Source organism: Pholis gunnellus (genome assembly GCF_910591455.1).
Source record: "Pholis gunnellus genome assembly, chromosome: 9".
Taxonomy (NCBI): domain Eukaryota; kingdom Metazoa; phylum Chordata; class Actinopteri; order Perciformes; family Pholidae; genus Pholis; species Pholis gunnellus.
Genome location: NC_136535.1, coordinates 12,314,104 through 12,333,209, shown reverse-complemented (window position 1 = coordinate 12,333,209; position 19,106 = coordinate 12,314,104). Strand labels below are relative to the sequence as shown.

The window sequence follows — 19,106 nt, the reverse complement described above, 5'->3', positions numbered from 1 at the left end:
GCATTTGTGCATCACCCCCCCCCCCCCCCCCCCTCCAGCTGGCCTGCGGTCAGTTAGTGTGCACCTGCACCACAACAGACTCAAGCGGAGCTCAGCGGTGTAACATCTGATTCAGGCTCTGCAGGGGCGTTGTGTGTCGTGCGTGCAGCCTCTTTTTTCTCCACCCAGAGAGCTCAGCAGAGCAGGCCCGCCATTTCCCCTCCTCGGTGGTCTTTTTCTTCTTTCACAGCGCTTTAAAGCGGAGCAGCGGCAGCAGGAGGAGGAGGAGGAGGAGGAGGAGGAGAAGCGGCGAAGCGGCGGCAGCAGCAGCGGCGGCGGCGACGACTGGCGGAGCGGCGGAGGCAGGCAGGAGGAGAGACGCAGGGATCCGGTGTGCCACATCGGGATGAGCGCGAGACATAGACCCGGGTCGGATGAGTCAGCGCGTGGACCCTGCAATCACGGCAGCCCAGAAATCTGACTAACGGAGCCGAAACCGAAACATTTTTCTTGATTGTTATTGTTGTCGGATTCTGCTTCTCTTTATTCCGCCCTCCCCTGGTCCACGTCTGCCATAGCCTACTTCTGATTTTTATTTTTTATTTCCACCTAGGTGGGGGGGAAACAAGGGGGGGTGGAGGGTCCGGCAAGGTTGCGGAGGAGGTGGAGGTTTCTCTTTACTTTTTCCTAAAAGGCGAAGATAAACCCAGACTACATCTTTTAAGGTCTTTTGTTGCGTTGAGTGAGAGAAGATGTCGGGGCAGAGCATTACAGACAGGATAACTGCAGCCCAGCACAGTGTAACGGGATCCGCCGTGTCGAAAACAGTATGCAAGGCCACCACTCACGAAGTAATGGGCCCAAAGAAGAAACATTTGGATTGTGAGTATCTTCTTTAAAAATTAAAAAAAAAAACACACGACACAGCACACGAGTGTTAAAACTAATCGCACGCGACAGCGCCGGTTTAGCTGAGTTAAAGCGGTGGAGGGGCTACAAGGCCTCAAAAGCCTCACGAGAGGCTAACTGCTAACGCTTGTTCATGTCAGAGAGATTATATTGTTATAACATCGAGCTCAGGCCTTGTTGACATGCTGCTACTCGTAGCTAAGAGGCGTCCAGAGAAGCTTCACCCTTTATTAAGGCTTTTACATCATTTTCTTCACATTCTTTGTCATAAATAGTCAAACTAGCTTGTCTAGCTTGTCTGGGTTTGTTCACCCCTGTCGCTCTCGTGTCGTTCTCAGTCTACTCATCGGTTTACAGTTTGAATGTTCAGCAACACATTTGGGACACATGTTTGTTTGAGCATTATCCAACATTTAAACCTTTTTAAAATCAGGGTTAGCGAGTAGTGGGCCTCTCACAGGCCCGGGGATGAACATTTACAGGAATCCAGTTTCATCTCCCATCTTGGTGCACCTGCAGCAGCACAAGTGTCAGTTTCAGCCACAGTGATTGAGTAATGTGAGAAGCTGCTGTTCGTCCTGGTGCTGGTCATGATGCTTCACACACTGGAGGTAAATCACAGAGAGTCTGTGAGTTTGCTTTCCTTCAAACACACTTCTGCAGGTACCCTGACTTCAGAGTGTGATCATTAGTCTGATGCACTCACAGAGGATTCACTGTCCTCCTGTACTTAAGAGATGCAGTGGTACATCTTCTGCGTATCGATCTGCACTTGCAAAGGCACGGTGGCAGTAATTAAAGTGTTTTTTTTATCTTTTATGAAGGCCCTGTGTCATCATGAGAGTTCAACAATAGTCCAGGAAAAAGGTGCACACTGTATTTACAGACTGGTGGTGGTTTGTGGAGTGGAATAGAGCAAATATCTGATTTCTTAAAATGGGAATAATGGAAACTTGTGGTGCATATTTTGGTTTAATGGTAAAAGTCGCAGGTCCCACACCTGTTGTGCTGCTCAGGCGACTCCCCCTGAGGTGAGATGAGTGAAAGTTGTCAGAGTGACACTCAGCCAGCTGTCCAGTGTGACTGAGGTGTCTCAGTACACAACAGAGCAGCATGTGTACACGGATAGTAACACGTGATAACATAATGGAGGCTGGATGGGTTGTTATCCACATTTAGATGCATTCTCTATCTCAGCTTAATGTTTTCCCCTTCTGACAGCAGAGACGTAATTGTTTCTGTATAGTTCTTTAATGGATTATAAGTATTATTAATAGCGAGTTGACAGTAGGGAGATGAGATGATGATACTGTAAATGAGGCGAGAGAGAGATTGAGAACAACCAGAGCTTAAAGAAAGTATTGGAATTATAGGAATGCATAATGACCGTTGGCTATGCTTGAAATGTTGTGATGTTAGTGCCAGTATAACACATAAGTTCCTGTCCTTTTGTCATTACCCTGCTGTGGGAAACATGTTTTTTTAAATAACTAAACACAAGATTCTCAAATGTTAAATGTTGTCTCAGGCAGTTGTACGAGACTTTTTCTGGAATGGGCAAAATCTTGATTTAAATCAGGAAAATCAATAAAGTCTGTTAATAATAATGATCTAATTTTTATACTCTCAAATGTCAATATTGGCGTCAGCCTCATAAATCCCGTATTGGTTGGGCTAAAGGCCTAATACCTGCTGCATCTGACTTATTCAGTGAATAGTGAGGGCTGGGCAGTAATGCACTGTTATCAATCATATTTAAACCTGAGTACAAGCCAACCAACGATTATTTTCATTTTTTAATAATCTGCCAATTACTTTCTCAATTTATCATCATCATACAAACCCATTTTGAGAAAATAGTTTTCTAATGAACAAACAAAAGCTTAACATTTCGTTCCTCATTTACAAAGCCAATGTTTTAAAGCATTTTCAATCCATCATTGTTTACATCCATGTTAGTTTCCTCGCTTGCGGTCTTCTTCCTGCCTTCCTTTCCTCCTTTCCTTGCTGTGTATGTGGTCGTGTTCCCTCCACCTGTTGATCCATGAAGTCGTGTTAAAAAACCCACAGAGAGCCTTTAAATGAATAAGATTATGAATCAGTGCTACAAATACTTTGTGTTACCAAAACAGTATTACGGTTTGACACCCAGCCCGACACATAATTAGAGCTGCTGTGTGATAAATCAATACTTTTATATACTATTATATTTACTTTGAGATTGGAGTCGTATCATGACTCTATGATCACACTACAGTATCTATTAAAGAGAAACAATGTAAGTTTTTGATATTTTCTGTTTCACATGTAAATAGTTTTCATATATTGGACAAACATTCTCATCAATAGAACACATATTTTCCTGAAGACATATTTATAATCCTGAATTGATTAATTGTGATGTATATTGATCCCCATTAAAACCGGCCTTAATGGTGACTGACACACTGTGTGAACACATGAATTAATTAGATTAGAAATCATTCATGTCAACCACTGTGAATATTTAGCGGGGCTGATTGTAGCATGACAGAGCCGTCAGTGTAGTTTCCTCCCTCGTGTTCCTCCTCCTCTTCCTCCACTTCCTCCCTCCTACTTGTCTCCTCTCCGTCATCTTCTTCTTTCAGCCGCCCCGTGCTAACATGCTAACTGCTGCTGCCTCCCTGGAAGGTTATCCTGTCCTACTTAAGAGTCCCTCCGCCTTTTGAAAAGTCAAATATAGGACAGAAAAGGAGGCCCAGTTAGCTCGTCGGTCTGGTCGTCAGCACTGACATCATTGAGGCAGCACAGTGATGTAGGGTGAACATGTTAGCAGTGGAAGTGGGGCAGAACATGTGTGGTTAACATCTTAATGCACTTCATGTTGCTCTGTCAAAAGCACGTTATGTTGCCTTTAATTAACAACTAAATGAATGATATCATATCTGCTTGTGCTACAGGGATCCTTGATTGCATTGATCGGGGTTCTTCTGTTTATTATGTTAATTCTATGTAGAAAACGTTCTTTCTTTAACACACCGTTGCAGCATTTTACTTTGAGTAGAATAATTGCGTTATTGTGACTCAAATATATTGTGTAGTTAGGTGGCACTAATGATTATATTTATTATCTTTAATCTGTCGTTATGTTTTTAATTAGTCGATCAATCATTTAGACTATGAAATGAAAAATAGCCGTTAAAGCTACCTTTGGGAACACTGAGGTCTCGTCTGCACTGCAGTAACAGTTTTATACATGTTGGTGATTTATGACATGAGGAGTTAACATTCTACAATTACATACATATTACCAAGTCAGGATTTTAAAACGCATTACTCTAATTTTTTTGATCGAAAAAACTGTTAAATGAATATATATATATATATATATACTACATTAGTTTACAGTTGTATAAAATGGAGAAAAGCAGTAAATCAACAAATGTTTGGCATCACTTAAGTAGGTTTTTCAAATAGTTGCTGAATAATTTTCTGTTGATCAACTAATCAACTAATTGTCTCGGCCTTAATTTATTCCAGTTTCCTGATGAACTGATTGTGTTGTGAACTAAAGATCCATTAAACATGTATTCAGTTTCGTCTTTACCAACCTTGTCTTTGTAGAATATCCAGTCAAAGATAGTGATGAGAAGCCGTCTTTTGGGATTTTGTTGTTACCAAACTGCACGTATGTGACGTGTAGTGGGCGACACAAGCGTGAGTCACCTCAGAGACTGTTTTTGGTTCAGACGCTCTGTGGTAGTTGTTCACTTTGGCAGCAGCAGGTTTTTCTTCTGCTTCCCAGCTCAACGTGGTCAGTAACTCACAATACGTCGTGTTATCTGTGATTAAATGTATCTGAACAGATGAAAACTGGTTTCTGAATGAAGTTTAAATTTGTATCGGCATAGAGAATACGGTATATCTGCCGGCTCTGTCTGCTCTATACCCAATGTTACGATATTATTACAATGAAATATCACAATGACGTTGACTCAACATTCATCGTGTGATGAGGTTTTGACTGTTTGTGTTTCACACAATATCTGATTCAAGCTTGGTGGATGATTTCATAAGAGATCAATGAATCAGTAAAATGCTAAAAAGTAGGTCGTCTTATTTCAGTTGATTTCAGTTTATTTCAGTTTATTTCAGTTGGCAGGAACATTGAAATAACTTTGGACATTTTGATCTTTAACAAGAAGATACAATATATCACAACTTCATGGCCAATACCCAAGTAATATATTTGTATTATATATTTAGGGCTGCAGTGAACGATTATTTTCATCATAGATTCATCTGCTGATTGTTTTCTTGATGAATCAGTTAATTATTTGCTTTATAAAATGTCCGAAAATAGGGGAAAATGACCTCTAATTACAACCGCATCATTTGATGACCTTAAATTAATTAAGTTTGTTTTGTCCAAAGATTTAAATGTTGATGTTGGGAATCTTGATGGTGTACTTTTTGGACATTTATTTCTTCTTAAAAAATGACTTAGACTTTTACTTGATGATCAAAATAGTTGATTAATACTCGATCGACTGATTCATTGACTAATCGTCTTTTAATAAAAACATTTTCTAGCAGCAGTCCTGCAGGTGTTGTGTTACATTTAATATATTTGAGGAATAAAGCATGTTATATTGAAGAAGAGCTGTGTGACTTATTACATCTTGATGGACTTGTTTTGCAGCCCAGGACAATTACACATTCGTTTTGATCGATTACTACAAATACACTCGTGGTCTCATGAACTTCTTCTCTTCTTCTGCTTCAGATTTGATCCATTGCACCAACGAGATGAACGTCAACATTCCCCAACTGGCTGACTCGCTGTTTGAGAGGACCACCAGCACCAGCTGGGTGGTTGTGTTTAAGTCTCTTATCACCACACACCACCTCATGGTCTACGGCAACGAGGTGAGCCGCCTCAGCAGACACGAGCAGACTGTTCATTACATCAGTGCATCACTAAGTAATAGTCTGGGGTCAACCTTTTGTCTCTTTTCTTGCAGCGTTTCGTTCAGTACTTGGCTTCAAGGAATACACTATTCAACCTCAGTAATTTTTTGGACAAAAGTGGGTTACAAGGTAACGATGTTATGGCGGTTGTTGACATCAGTTCTAAGTCATTCTGAATTTATGCACAATGTAAAGAAGTAAATGTTGCTTCTGCCGTTTTACGTTCCAGGTTATGACATGTCCACATTTATCAGGAGGTACAGTCGATACCTGAACGAGAAAGCCGTTTCGTACAGACAGGTTGCATTTGACTTCACAAAAGTTAAACGCGGGTAAGGAGTAGTTATATTATTATTATTATTATTATACAGTTTTAAACATATGTATTTCCTTTTTTATAAATCTGAAAAAGTAATGGTCATCATGTTGATTATTGATCATCAGTAGTTCATCAACTAATCGTTTAGTCTGATATTTGTCAATCATACCATTTGAAATTACTCAGAGCTTAAGGTGATGTCTTCAAATGACTCGTTGTGTTTGACCAACAGTCCAAAACCCCAAAATATTCACTTTACAATGATAGAAACACAGGAAATGTTAAGAGGCAGGAAACAGCATCTTCATTTCAATCACTTTGATTAATGACTTCAAGGATTATCGGTTATCAAAATTGTCTTATTGGTTAATCAAATAAGTATTTTATCCTTTTTATTAAGCAAGAATGCGTTGCATTTTCTGGTTTCAGCTTCTCAGATGTGAGGATTTGGTGCTGTTCTTTCTCATATGTAGACTGAACATGTTTTGGGGTTTGAACTGTTCTTCCTACTAAACAAGACATCTGAAGACGTCACCGTGGACTGTGGACATTTAAAGGAAATTAATTCTGTCTGTTATCGTGTATAAAGAGCTACACCGCTTGCTCATCCATCTCTCCTTCTCCTCTCTATCTTCCCTCTCTCCTTCTCCTCTCTATCTTCCCTCCCTCCTTCTCCTATCTACCTTCCCTCCTTCTCCTCGGTGCCCTCTTCTGCTCCGGCTCCCCATGTGTCCACACAGGGTGGATGGCGTAATGAGGACCATGAATACAGAGAAGCTGCTCAAGACTATCCCCATTATTCAGAACCAGATGGATGCGCTCCTTGATTTCAATGTGAGTTTAAGGTGAAGCCTCCCGCAGCTCTGCAGCTCGTGTAGAAAAAAAACAACAAGCTGCTGGTCTGAAGTGTTCACACCGCACCGAGGCTGCATTATCGTAGTTCACAGGCTTCGTTTTTCTACGTCAACAAACCGCTGTGGAGAAGCTGTAAGATAAATGATTGCTTTCCCTCAGGTCAATGCCAACGAGTTGACTAATGGAGTCATCAATGCAGCCTTCATGCTGCTCTTCAAAGACTCCATCAGGCTCTTTGCTGCGTATAATGAAGGCATTATCAACCTGCTTGGTAAGACCACTTTGGCTTAGAAACCTTTCTCTTTCGGTCCATTTCGTCCCAGTGTTTCGTGGTTGGTCATTCACAAGTTCTTTGTTTCACCAAATAGAGAAATACTTTGACATGAAGAAGATTCAGTGTAAAGAAGGTTTGGACATTTACAAGAAGTTTCTCACCCGAATGACCCGGATATCAGAGTTCCTCAAAGTAGCGGAGGTAAATTACACTCAATGATGCACCTGCTGTCACGAACGAATGCTGCAGAGACACGATTGTAACTTGGTTTTCTTTCTCATTTTAACAGCAAGTGGGCATCGACCGAGGAGACATTCCAGATCTATCACAGGTAAGCTCCGACCCGTCAAAGGAGTATGAAGCCACAGCGTGCCTCGCTCTTTAGAGGAAGCCTTCCCTTCCTCTCTTTCTCTTATTTCCAGCTCTAATTGCTCTTTTATCATCAGTTGTCTTTGTCCAACTAGAGAGTAGCACAACCAACACAAATGTTCTTTATGATGAGACACTTTGCATGATTTCCTTCTCGAGCGCATGTTTGCCAGAGGAGGTGGTCTTCTTCTCCTGTTTCTTCTTCTTCTTCTTCTTCTTCTGCTTTTCTTCTTTCCCTTCCTTACTTCTCCTCCCTCTTTCTACAGTAAATAAAGGTGTTGTCCACACTAAGTGTTTTAAACTAATCACAGTAATTGCAATCTACCCAGTAAACCTGCACAGTGACAGTTAGACGTTTCCTATTTAAACAATAAATTGCACAAACTGTCGTGTTGTGCTGCGGGGAACCGAAATATTTTACCCTGGAGAACTGCAACTAAAACGCATTCCCCCTCTGACTGTCACCACCTTTATATTCTGTATTTTCCCCTTTATCTTTCCACTTTAGTTCACAGTTTGTGTAAGTACTATCATTTCACTCTTCCTCTATGTCCGTGACTTGCTTCAGTGTTGTCTTTTTGCATGCCTCTGCTCCGACTCCTGTCTCCTACACGATGGTGAAAACCAGTTGAAGGACAAAACACTCGCTGTGGTAAACTCTGATCACTTTGGTCACGTTGTTGAGGTGTGAACCAGTTGTAGCTCATCTCCTGTGACGTGGCTTCCCCGTTGTGCTTAGATACGGCCGGTTCAACAACACTCCAGGTTGTTGAAAAGTGCCGTGGTGCAGTACGTCATCCCACACAGATGTTACTCTCATCCAAAGTAGCTTTTTTTGGTGCTGGAATGCAATGCAGTAATCGATCAGCGGTGGGTAACTGATAGTCCAAAGTTGGTAGTTTTACCTTTGTGGAGCTAAATTTAACCTCCTCTTGAAAGACTTTAACTGTCTGTCTGATGCATTTCATAGTGTGTTGTCTATCTTGGTTGCCCACCACTGTCTTTTATGGTCTTGATGTCCAAGCAGACTACATTCTCTGTGTCTCAGGAAGTTGCTGACTGTGTGTTTTCTGTCACGGCAGGCTCCCAGTAGCCTTCTAGAAGCTCTGGAGCAGCACTTGGCCTCCTTAGAAGGCAAAAAGGTCAAAGACTCCACCGCAGCCAGCAGGTAGATCAATCCTCCCGCCACTGTTTCTGAGTTCCTCTCATCTTTTCCTTGAATCTTGAGCCTTTCCATTTATTTTCCATGTTTTAAAGTTGTATTAGATCGTGCTGCATCTAGTCAATAAATCAGCCAAACCTTTCTGACAAGCTGATGATAAGATAAACAGTATAGAAAGGATGGAGATGTAATAATCCAATAAAATGTGTGTCTTTCCTGCAGGGCCAGCACTCTGTCAAATGCGGTGTCATCACTGGCTAGCACGGGGATGTCTTTCACTAAAGTGGATGAGCGGGAGAAGCAGGCAGCTCTCGAAGAGGAACAGGCTCGGCTCAAAGCTCTGAAGGTGGCCTTTCTGTTTTAACCAAAGAGGCTGTACACTTAAGGATGCGTTGGGGTTGCCTGTATGTTTGAACTAGAGGTTCTCTCTCACTCAGGAACAGAGGCTCAAAGAGCTCTCCAAGAGGCCCTCCTTCGCTACCACGGACACATCGCCGATCTCCACCACAGGGGGCACTATCAGCACGGCACCAGCCATCGACCTTTTCTCCACACCCAGCTGCTCGAACGGGTACGGCTTACATCTACAGTATATATAGCCTCTCTATTGTCTATCCAGCTATCATTTTGAACTGTTTTATACCCATGTTGTTAGTCCCGTATCATCCATCTCCTTTTGATTATTGCTGCTTTAAAGTTATAAAATGTATCTTTCTTGACACTGTCTGAAAGGGTCATAAATACATTCTGTATTGACTTGTTCCAACTCTTCATCGAAGCTATAGTGCCTGCAAAACACAGCAATACAAATATATTATTAAAAAGTTTGGAAATTAAAACCACAGGCAAGAAGAACCCCCACATTTAAACCATGTTTGTATCTCTCTAAATATATTTTAGTGTCTGTTAGGCTGTGGTCAGACTGCAGGCGAATCCGATTTGTTTCATAAATCGGATCTTTAAGACGGACTGTCTGCACTGTTATTTGCAAGTTATCAGCTCGGATTTGTGCGTCCAGACATTACCAACCTATCTGCCTTTGGTTGCTCTAGTACGCGCCTTTCTAACGAGGAAACCTTCGCCCTGTGACAGGGAAGTAAAAGGGGCCAGCAGACGATTTCATTTAATTTGGTTGTTCTCCATCTTGTCCTCGGTTGGTAGCAGCAGGGATTCTGCTCATCTTTCACACTTTGAAATCAGATTTGAGCGGCCAGAACGTTTGGACTGAGACGCATTCGTAGATATCCAATTTCAAACCTCCAGATGTGGTTTGGATCCATTTGGCAAAAATCACATTTAATGTTTTTTTTTTTGCATCCAGACTTTGTAAAATCCGTCTCGATACAATCTGTATATGCTAAAAACGGATTCAGGCTGGTAGTCTGAACAAGGCCTGAGACAAAGACTTATGACTCATGACTGTAACCATTGTACTTTGGATTTCTTTTTCAGGCTTTTGCTCAGAAAAGGTGCTTGTAAAGGGGTCAAATATTTTGTCTGCTTTCTTTATCTCTCTGCAGGGCAGTGAAGATGGAGAGCGACCTCTTTGACCTCCAGTCAACTTTCCAGCCCTCCATGCAATCAGGCTCAGCAGGGCTTCCAGTGGCCACAGCGTGGGCAGGTAAAGAGCTGCCTCCAGCCAACATCTGTGTTTCTGGACTTTCTGGATCTTTTTTTTCTGCATGCTCTCCTTCTTCTTGTTGTTGTTGTCTGACTCTGATGCCCACCTCTTCCTCTCCACTCTTTTTTCTGTCTTTGTCCTTTTTTCTCTGTCTCTCTTTCCTCCGCCTGCCTAGATCCTTTCACCTCTGCTGAAGCTGAAGATGAATCCATGCCAAACCTTAACCCTTTCCTCTCAAAACTCGTTGTCGATGCCACTCACTTACCTGTCGTGTCTTCAGACGGTGTTAGCTTTTCCTCTAGGACATCCGGTCATGAAATGTTTGGTGGTAACGACTCATTTTTGTTTCTCCTCAAAAGTCTTGTCGCACTTGTTCATTTCTCTGTTGTCACACTTATGAGCATGACTAGCTTGCATGTTTACTGTGCTGAATGTTGATTTTCTGTTCTCTAAATTATCTTCTTTTGTCTGTTCATACCAAGCTCAAATGATGTTTTGTTTTTAGCGAGAACACCTCTTAATATATCAACCAGAGCCCTCCATGTCCCACTATAGAGGCCATACAACCATTTTTGCTTCACAGTTCATCCTCTCTTTTAATGATGTTGCATTGTAATACAAACATGCCGTAGAGATTTTTAAGTTGATACCTGTTCTACTTTTACCAACCTTATTTTTGATTCTCCAGATCGTTACAATCCCTTTATTGACACAAACTCGTCCGTTTCAACCAATTACAAACGCACAGTGCGGATAGAACACTCCATCTCAGGTACTATGATGGCTCACCATCCCAGCCTATGTTTCCTGAGCCCTGGCAAACATAGGATCCTATGCAATACACCCAGGGCTCTTATTTTCATATGTATTGTAGAAATGTGGTCATAAACTAATAGAAAGGAACATTTCTTTGGAAAATGTAGTTATTTGCTGTCTTGCCTAGAGTGGGCTGAGAAGATTGATAACACTCATATCTATTGTTTTTTATCTGCTAGTACACACCACCAGTCAGTAAAACAGCTTCATTTTAAACCTTTTGGAGAGAGCTAGGCTAGCTGTTTCTGCCCGTTTCCAGTCTTCATGCTAAGCTAACTAGCTGCTGCCTGTAGCTTTCATGATTGATATCTTCTCGTCTAACTGTCGGCAAGAAAGCCAATAAGCATATTTCCCAAAATGTCAAACTATTCCTTTAATCCCTCCCTCTTGGTTGCTACAACACTGTTCTGGACTATTTTATCCTTCTACATCTCTTAAACTTGACTTAAAACACACAGAATTTAACAACTACAAAATTGTTAGACATGTTAGCTGTCTTCTTCCTGCCTGTATTGCTGTCATTTCCAACCTGTCGCTCTGGCTCGGCCTTGAAACGCTTTTTCCTTTTGCTCTCTGTCTTCCTCTCTCTCTTTGTCTTCTTCATCCTGCTTCCTGTGGCGTGTCAGACTCCTTCTGTGGTGCAGCATCCATTGCCCAGCACCAGGGTCCTTTCCCCACTGAGCCCTCTACTGTAGCAGGTCTATTCAGAGGTACTGAAGGCTCTCTCCAGCTCATTCAGCAGTAGATCGATGCTAGTTTTCTGTCCTGTAAGGAAAGCGGTGGTATTCAGCTCTCTGTTTGATTAACCAGGGATTGATATATAGACACTGTACACACGCGGGCCAGTGCAGAAACCAAAAGTCCAAGCGGTGGTCCGTTTTGACCTCATGTAACGTCTTCTCTCTCATCTCTAATGAAGGATACTCGACGCCACAGGCCCCTCCCCCACAGTCAGCAGGGGGACTCCAAGTGGACTTTGAGTCCGTTTTTGGAGCCAAAGCAGCAGGCAATAGCCTCAATTCTGATGGTGAGGATTTTGTATTTACATATAAGTGAGCATGCAATACCTGTGCAATGAGTGTCTGTGTTTTAGTGCGGTAGACGTAGTATCTGTATTCTGTAAATGATTGATCAAAGGCCAGTCTTGCATGAAGCTTTGTTCCAATATTTGATGAGAAACTACATCTAATAAAAGTCACTCAGCTGAAAAAGGGGTCATGCAGAAAATACATCAAACATAGAAGCTTTTAAGAAACAAATTAGTATGGCCCAGTGATTTTATGGGCCACATACCACAGAGAGGTACACAACAGCATGTGTGACGGTTTGTTTCAGAGCGCTGTGTCTTGCCCTGACGTCAGATACAGCTGACACACCTGCAACACTGTCTCATAAGTTGCCAGCACAAGAACTATTTGCACCACCTATATCAGATTCTGCAAATAGCCGAAATGTACATAATGTCACCATTTAATGCTGACTAATCTCAACTAAAACCATTGCTGCATTGCAAAAGAATCTCTAAACAAGTTATTTAGTTTATCATTGAATCAAAAATGATCTTAGAATATTGCCAATAGAGCTTTCAGTCTACACCTTGTCACCTCATGCTAAAAATTACTTACGTCTCATTACCTTTAATAAAAATAGGATGAAATAAACCTTAAGCACAAAGTAGCACTCTTGTTTTTGCAACATCTAGCTGTTGTTCCTTCTGAGCTTAAATGCGCTTATTGTAAGTCATTTAGGACAAAAACCAAATGAATGTAATGTAAGCGTGATCTTACTCAACCGTACCAAAATAAGAAGGCTTATTTAACATTAATATCCTGAAACACAGAAAGGGCATCAGTTTCTTCCTCACTGATTTTTTTTAGGTTTTAATAAAAGATAGGTCTTGAAGAAGGAACTTATTAAAGCTGATATTTTTGCTTTGTAGCATTAATGTATTCAAGCTCATGCATCAGAAGACTGATAGCGCTGATATTCATAACAGTTGAGCAGCGTTCACCATCACTCTCTCCTTTCATTTCCTGTCTCATCTCACTGTTAGAATGGATGCATAGAATGCACAAAAGATAAGACAATAAAGCATAGAAACTCTGTCAGGGAGAGAAAGATAAAGTCCTGGACTTATTTCCATCATTTTTTATTGTGAAACTACAGCTGACAGAATACAGAATGCCTTCAATAGGTTTATTATCTGCGTGTGTCTTGTCAGATATTTCTGGGGGCATCCTGAAACCGACACTTGCTGGCTCCAGCCAGGCATCTGGTCAGCTGCCAGAGAAGCTGGTGTCAGACGACCTTGACTCCTCCCTGGCCAACCTTGTCGGCAGTGAGTGTGATGCTTTGCCCGTCAGCGGCACAAATGAAAGCACATGTTTACACATGCACAAAAAGGACAGCAGATAGGCAGCTAACACCTATAAATTGTCTTTCTTTTTTTTAGATCTCGGCATTGGGAACGGTACTATGAAAAAGTAAGTGATGCATCAGCGCTCTGTGGCTTTAATACACACACACACACACACACACACACACACACACACACACAGCTGCACAGAAACAGCAGCAGCTTTGTGCTTTCAGGGCAGTCACAAGCTGGTGCTAACATAAACTGTCTTAATCTGCAGTGACATGCACTGGAGCCAGCCGGGGGAGAAGAGGATGACCGGCGGCACCAACTGGCAGCCCAAAGCAGCGCCGAGCACGACCTGGAACCCTGTCTCCATGGTGACACACAGATCTCTAACTGTAGTCCTCATGAGTTCTGCTCCCGCTATATTTCTGTCTAATTTTACTGCCCAAATAATTGCGGATCTTGTAATAGTATGCTGTCATTTGTGTTCTTACTGGCCTGTTTGTGTCTCCTCAGCCATCGTCAGTCATGGCCTTCCCTGCTACCACACCCACAGGCATGATGGGATATGGCATGGTCAGTATGAGGACACATATCTGTGTATAGTGTGTGTAGCTCATGGTCAGCATGACGATACATATCTGTGTATATTGTGTGTAGCTCATGTTCAGTATGACGACACATATCTGAGTATAGTGTGTGTAGCTCATGTTCAGTATGACGACACATATCTGAGTATAGTGTGTGTAGCTCATGGTCAGCATGACGATACATATCTGAGTATAGTGTGTGTAGCTCATGGTCAGCATGACGATACATATCTGAGTATAGTGTGTGTAGCTCATGTTCAGTATGACGACACATATCTGTGTATAGTGTGTGTAGCTCATGGTCAGTCCTAACCTGTTTTGAAGAAGATTACATTATGAATGTTGCTAAAACAGTTAATTTCAGATTAATGCCTTTAGTTTTTTACCTGCTCTTTTTATTTAGAGAATTAATTGAATTCACTCAAACTGGGTTTAAGTGAGCCGTTGTTTTGCTCTCGTGAATATTCTCTTACGTTTTATAAACAAATTGAAGGGTGGAGGATTCTCAATCCTTTTTATTTAAAGCACACTCCTAAACATTTCATTTTACTGGCAGGCACAAGGTTGTCTTAATTATTATGATTTTTTATTTGGAAATAAACTTGTGGACGCTAAACATATTCTTTAGTGCGGGTCTTGAGACTAAGAGTTTGAGTAAAACTGTTTGAGTTTGATGCCCCTTAGTGGCCAATATTCAATTCTAAATTCACAGTTAAAGCTGAAACAATTAATTCATTTTTTTCATCCTTTTTTAACAAAACAATCCAACTGTTACTGATTCCAGTTCCACAAATTAGGCTGTTTTTCTTATACATCCATAATAATACACTGAATACCGTTGGGTCACTATTTTCTGACATATCACAAACCAAATGATAAAATCAGTAAATCTCACAAATATTCAGCAGATTAATGATGTTTATTGATAACAATGAAAACAACCTTTACACATATAAATCCAACACATAGTGGCTTTAAATTTGTAAAGCAACTGACCTAAATCCACCATCAGTGAAGTGACGTCTCTCATCTGTGTGCACCACGCTGCAGCCTCCACCAATGGGCTCCATGGGGATGATGAATCCACCCACCATGATGTACTCCCAGCCTGTGATGAGGCCACCCAACCCCTTTGGCTCTGTGTCGAGTGCTCAGGTGGGTGCACGGCAGTCTGACCACGCCACCGAGCTGATGCACAATGAAGTCAGTATCTATTTGCGCAGTTATCAGGTTGGGTAAATAGGTGTATCCATTGTGCTGTGACGTGTGCCATAATTAGTCACCGTGTAAGCGTTGTTGTCAGTATGAATACTGCTGAAAATGATGACAGTTTTAACAATGGACCCCTTTCACTCTCATGAGCTGAAAGGGACAAAACTGTGAATCATCTCCCTTGTCTTGACTCCCCCCCTCCCCCAACAACTCCTTTTTTATGAACCCGTCTTTCATACATCCCAGCGTCTCCAAACTAATCTCATCCCTCCTTCAGTCTCTGTACTGACTGTCTGACTTCTCCTCTGGTCCTCCTACTTCCTGTATTTCTTCCTGAAATAGCCCTCCGCAGCCTCTAGTCCTTCCAGCCAGAGTCCTCTCCGAGCCCCGGGACAGGACCCGTTTGCACACCTCTCTCTCAAGGATTTCTTGTAGAGCATCTCTTTAGGTACAGCATGCTCTTTGCTAGCGGGTGCACCTGCATGTGTTGCACGCCCAATGCTAATACCCTTCTTGTTTCTTTCCTATCTTTACATACTTGATGCCTTCACCATCTAATTAGATGTATTTTTTCCTCATTTATTCAGCTTTATTTTGACCTTCCTTGCTTGGATTTCTTGCTTGTTTTGACAGATTTGCTGCATCTTTAACTTCAACAGACTCATTCTGACCCTTTTGTCTTCCACTGTCATCGTTGATTGTTCAAACCTGTTTCCTGTGAACCTTGTAGCCTTTGCTGAATTTAACTAATTGATTGTTCGCTTCGCTCTGTCCTTCTAAGTTACTGTAAAGCTTTTCGCTCCCACATTGCACACATGCAGTTTATAATGATAAAGATGGCTATTTTGACATCATTAATATTAGAAACAATGTAGTCAGACGTAATCTGAAATGAAGAACAAAGTAAAAACTGCTGCTGACGGGTTTTGATCCGCTAGCTATTTAAAAGTCCACTCCCTCCATGATTTGGTTCAACATGCTGTCTGTGGCTGAAATATGTAATGTTTTTAGTGGACTCGTTTCAAAACAAAGGGGAAAAAAGGGTGTTAAATATGCACTTGGGGGCTGTATGATACCATGCTAAAAAACTGAGGCTAAAGCTAACGGATCCCAGGGGGGAATTCAGCATCCTGCTCAGTTGATGGTCGATGTAATAAGAGGCACCTTTGTTCTTGTATTGCAGTATTTAGTTCATAGGAAATAGAACGATAGCAGAACGGACATTCCCTTTTTAAATCGACACAGCTGGATGGTCAGAGCAGCTGCCATTGTTGTGTGTACCATTGCATTTGCAAAATTTTTAATTGAAATAAAAGTAGATGTGTGGCTGTGATGAGCACGCTGTGATAGAAATTGTTCAAAACTAAAATGTATTTCCGTCCCAAATCCCAGACAACAATAACATTCCTCTGAGCGCCATTTTCTTGAACTAGTCAAATGATCGCGGCAAACATGTCCCTTCTTCTCTCACGCTACTGCTACGGTGGAGCTAGTTAGTCCTGAAAGTATGATGAGGAAAAGAGACCTACTGACATGTTAGCCTTTCATTAACATGTCGCCTGTTGCCTTTTCTTGCAGATGCAGTTCATGTAATTTGAAGAAAAGTGTCTCTCGGAAGATGAAGCACTTTGCAGCAAAAAAAAGCTTTGTCCTCGTTGCAGTCTAACCCCTCGGAGAAAACATTCACAACACCCCCCCCCCCCCCCCCTCCCCAAATACAGACACGAGAACACAACGGTGCGGCGACTGTCACAAACCATGGTAACCATGTCCACATGACGTTTGGCGAGAGCTCACACCTATTATTCTGTAACTTGTCCGAGACGTGGAGCGATGCTGCTTTCTAAACCCCCTTAAAAAGAGGATTCCGTATCTCATTTTACAGTGTGATCTGTAAAGGTAGATATGGGTGCTGAGAAACTTTGATGTTATGTATTTGGAACTACTGTGGTTGGATGTAAAGGCTCGATGTTCAGCGGAGGGGAGGGGGGTGGAAGGAGAAGAGGAGAGCGGTCCCTCCCTTTCTTGATCCGATCATCAGTCATCCGCTCCCTACAGTTATTTAACTGTCACTAAGTAGTGAAGCTAATGGCGTTTACACCTGTTTAGTTTTTGTCTTTTTTACAGTGTTTACAGTAGACATTCCTTGTGTGTTGTTTGTATTTATTTATGATTATTGGTTTAAGATTGGGAGGAAGAAAAAAAAATAATGTAAAATCTACAGTACATTGAACACCTGTGGGAGTGCGTCAGCATTAAACAAGGATCTCAGACTATCATCGAGAGGTAGAGTTCAAAATAGCTATTATATAAATTACACCTATTAAGCGGAATGATAGAGCACTAAATATTCTACGAGTTTTGTGTTAAGAAACTTTTTTACTAGAGGAAAGATTTCACAATCCCCATTGTACTTAAAGTGCAGGGGCTAGAGTACGAGTCAGTTACCAGTATGTAGTCGATTCTGTGCCTAGGGTTTTTTTTTGTTTTTTGCAATGGGTCAGTTTTCCTGTCTAGTTGAAAAACACTTCATCCACGAATCTGAAGCGTCACACTGGGTGGTGGGCTCCATTTGCTTTAAGCTTGGCATGCCGTTGACTCACTGACCGTATTCAAGGCTGCCTTTACTCTGAATGTGGAAGAGTTGTCTTCATGTTGCACACATCTTTCCACACTACAGTTCCTCAGCGGGGGTGGGCAGGGGTCGGGGTCGAGGCGGCGGAGTGTGTCTGCTTGTCGGTTAGCTGTCGCTACGCTAACGGGGGGGGCGGGGGGGGAAGGGTCACAGATTTGATGTAAATGAATTGTATAAAAAACGATCCAGAGGACCAGGGTGGCGTGGAGGAGCACTGTTGATCGGTGCTTCATGTATATAAACACTGACTGTTCTTTGAGTTACAAAAGTGAAAGATGTATGAAATATGAAAGCAATTCAATCAAATTTGACTCTACCTAAGTTTGATTCAGGATATTCTCTGCGTTTGTCTCCGCAGATATTTTCTTTATGTAATTAGAACGTGTAGCAGACAATGACTGACGTCTTTTTCTTTCTTTTACAAATAAAGAGCAGCTTCCACAAACTGGTGTACAGTATTTGTATTTCTTTATTCAAGGTGAATGTTAAATCTATTGAATTTTAACTGCAAACACAGCGGCGAAGAGGGAGATTTGATACAATATGAACCTGGAAATTATTTTAGTTTGGTCTTGTACCTTTTTATAGGCAATTTATAAACAGTAAGATTTACAGTAGGCTATTACTCATTTAAGATACTGTAACTGCATCGTACTGCATAAGGCACTTGTTGCCATTGAATGTAGTGCACTGGTGTTCAACCTGGCTTGTGGGCTCTAGATCAAAAATGAGCTGTTGGGTCCCACCTCACCCCCCTCTCAGTGTACTCTGAACATTTTCACTGAATACTGCATGGTTCCTGGTTTGTTGTGGTGATTAAATACAACTTAATTCAGGAAACGGCACCTTGTCAAACGGCTGAAATAACTCAAGACACGACCCGCTTACAGGATCTCACAACCACTCTTTTAACCACTTGCACAGTCAGCCAGCAGCATAATTCATGTTTGACTCATCCAGGAGATGAACACATCTCCTAAGAAGACTTTAGAGGGGGGTGTCCCACATGGGGTTCATCATTTTACAAGTAGGTCACCAGGATATTACCACAGA

The 19,106-nt window shown here is 41.7% G+C and overlaps 1 protein-coding gene across 4 annotated transcripts; it reads left to right on the top strand.

Annotated features, from left to right (window-relative positions):
• Nucleotides 1-654: 654 nt before the first annotated feature.
• Nucleotides 655-17,685, top strand: picalmb (phosphatidylinositol binding clathrin assembly protein b). 4 transcript variants are annotated; one of them, XM_079166074.1, is made up of 23 exons: nucleotides 655-861; nucleotides 5,654-5,796; nucleotides 5,892-5,967; nucleotides 6,068-6,170; nucleotides 6,898-6,991; nucleotides 7,172-7,283; nucleotides 7,381-7,487; nucleotides 7,576-7,617; nucleotides 8,738-8,823; nucleotides 9,040-9,163; nucleotides 9,255-9,388; nucleotides 10,338-10,438; nucleotides 10,614-10,766; nucleotides 11,127-11,210; nucleotides 11,881-11,964; nucleotides 12,174-12,281; nucleotides 13,476-13,592; nucleotides 13,707-13,737; nucleotides 13,891-13,990; nucleotides 14,133-14,192; nucleotides 15,257-15,409; nucleotides 15,761-15,866; nucleotides 16,997-17,685. In XM_079166074.1, exons 1-22 carry the CDS (start codon nucleotides 732-734, stop codon nucleotides 15,851-15,853), a joined length of 2,235 nt encoding a protein of 744 aa, XP_079022200.1. In that variant the 5' UTR covers nucleotides 655-731; the 3' UTR covers nucleotides 15,854-15,866; nucleotides 16,997-17,685. The 4 variants fall into 4 exon arrangements, with proteins under 4 accessions (XP_079022200.1, XP_079022197.1, XP_079022199.1 ...); XM_079166071.1 differs by lacking the exons at nucleotides 10,614-10,766; nucleotides 11,127-11,210 and having other exon boundaries at nucleotides 15,257-15,361; XM_079166073.1 differs by lacking the exons at nucleotides 10,614-10,766; nucleotides 11,127-11,210; nucleotides 15,761-15,866 and having other exon boundaries at nucleotides 15,257-15,361.
• The last annotated feature ends 1,421 nt before the right edge of the window (nucleotides 17,686-19,106 follow it).

Excerpts from the sequence above, each read along its gene's own strand:
- picalmb (XM_079166074.1), top strand. The coding sequence starts at position 732 with ATGTCGGGGCAGAGCATTACAGACAGGATAACTGCAGCCCAGCACAGT. Across the intron at positions 7,488-7,575 it reads AGTTCCTCAAAGTAGCGGAG|CAAGTGGGCATCGACCGAGG; the intron begins GTAAATTACACT and ends TCATTTTAACAG. Across the intron at positions 15,410-15,760 it reads CCGAGCTGATGCACAATGAA|CCCTCCGCAGCCTCTAGTCC; the intron begins GTCAGTATCTAT and ends TTCCTGAAATAG.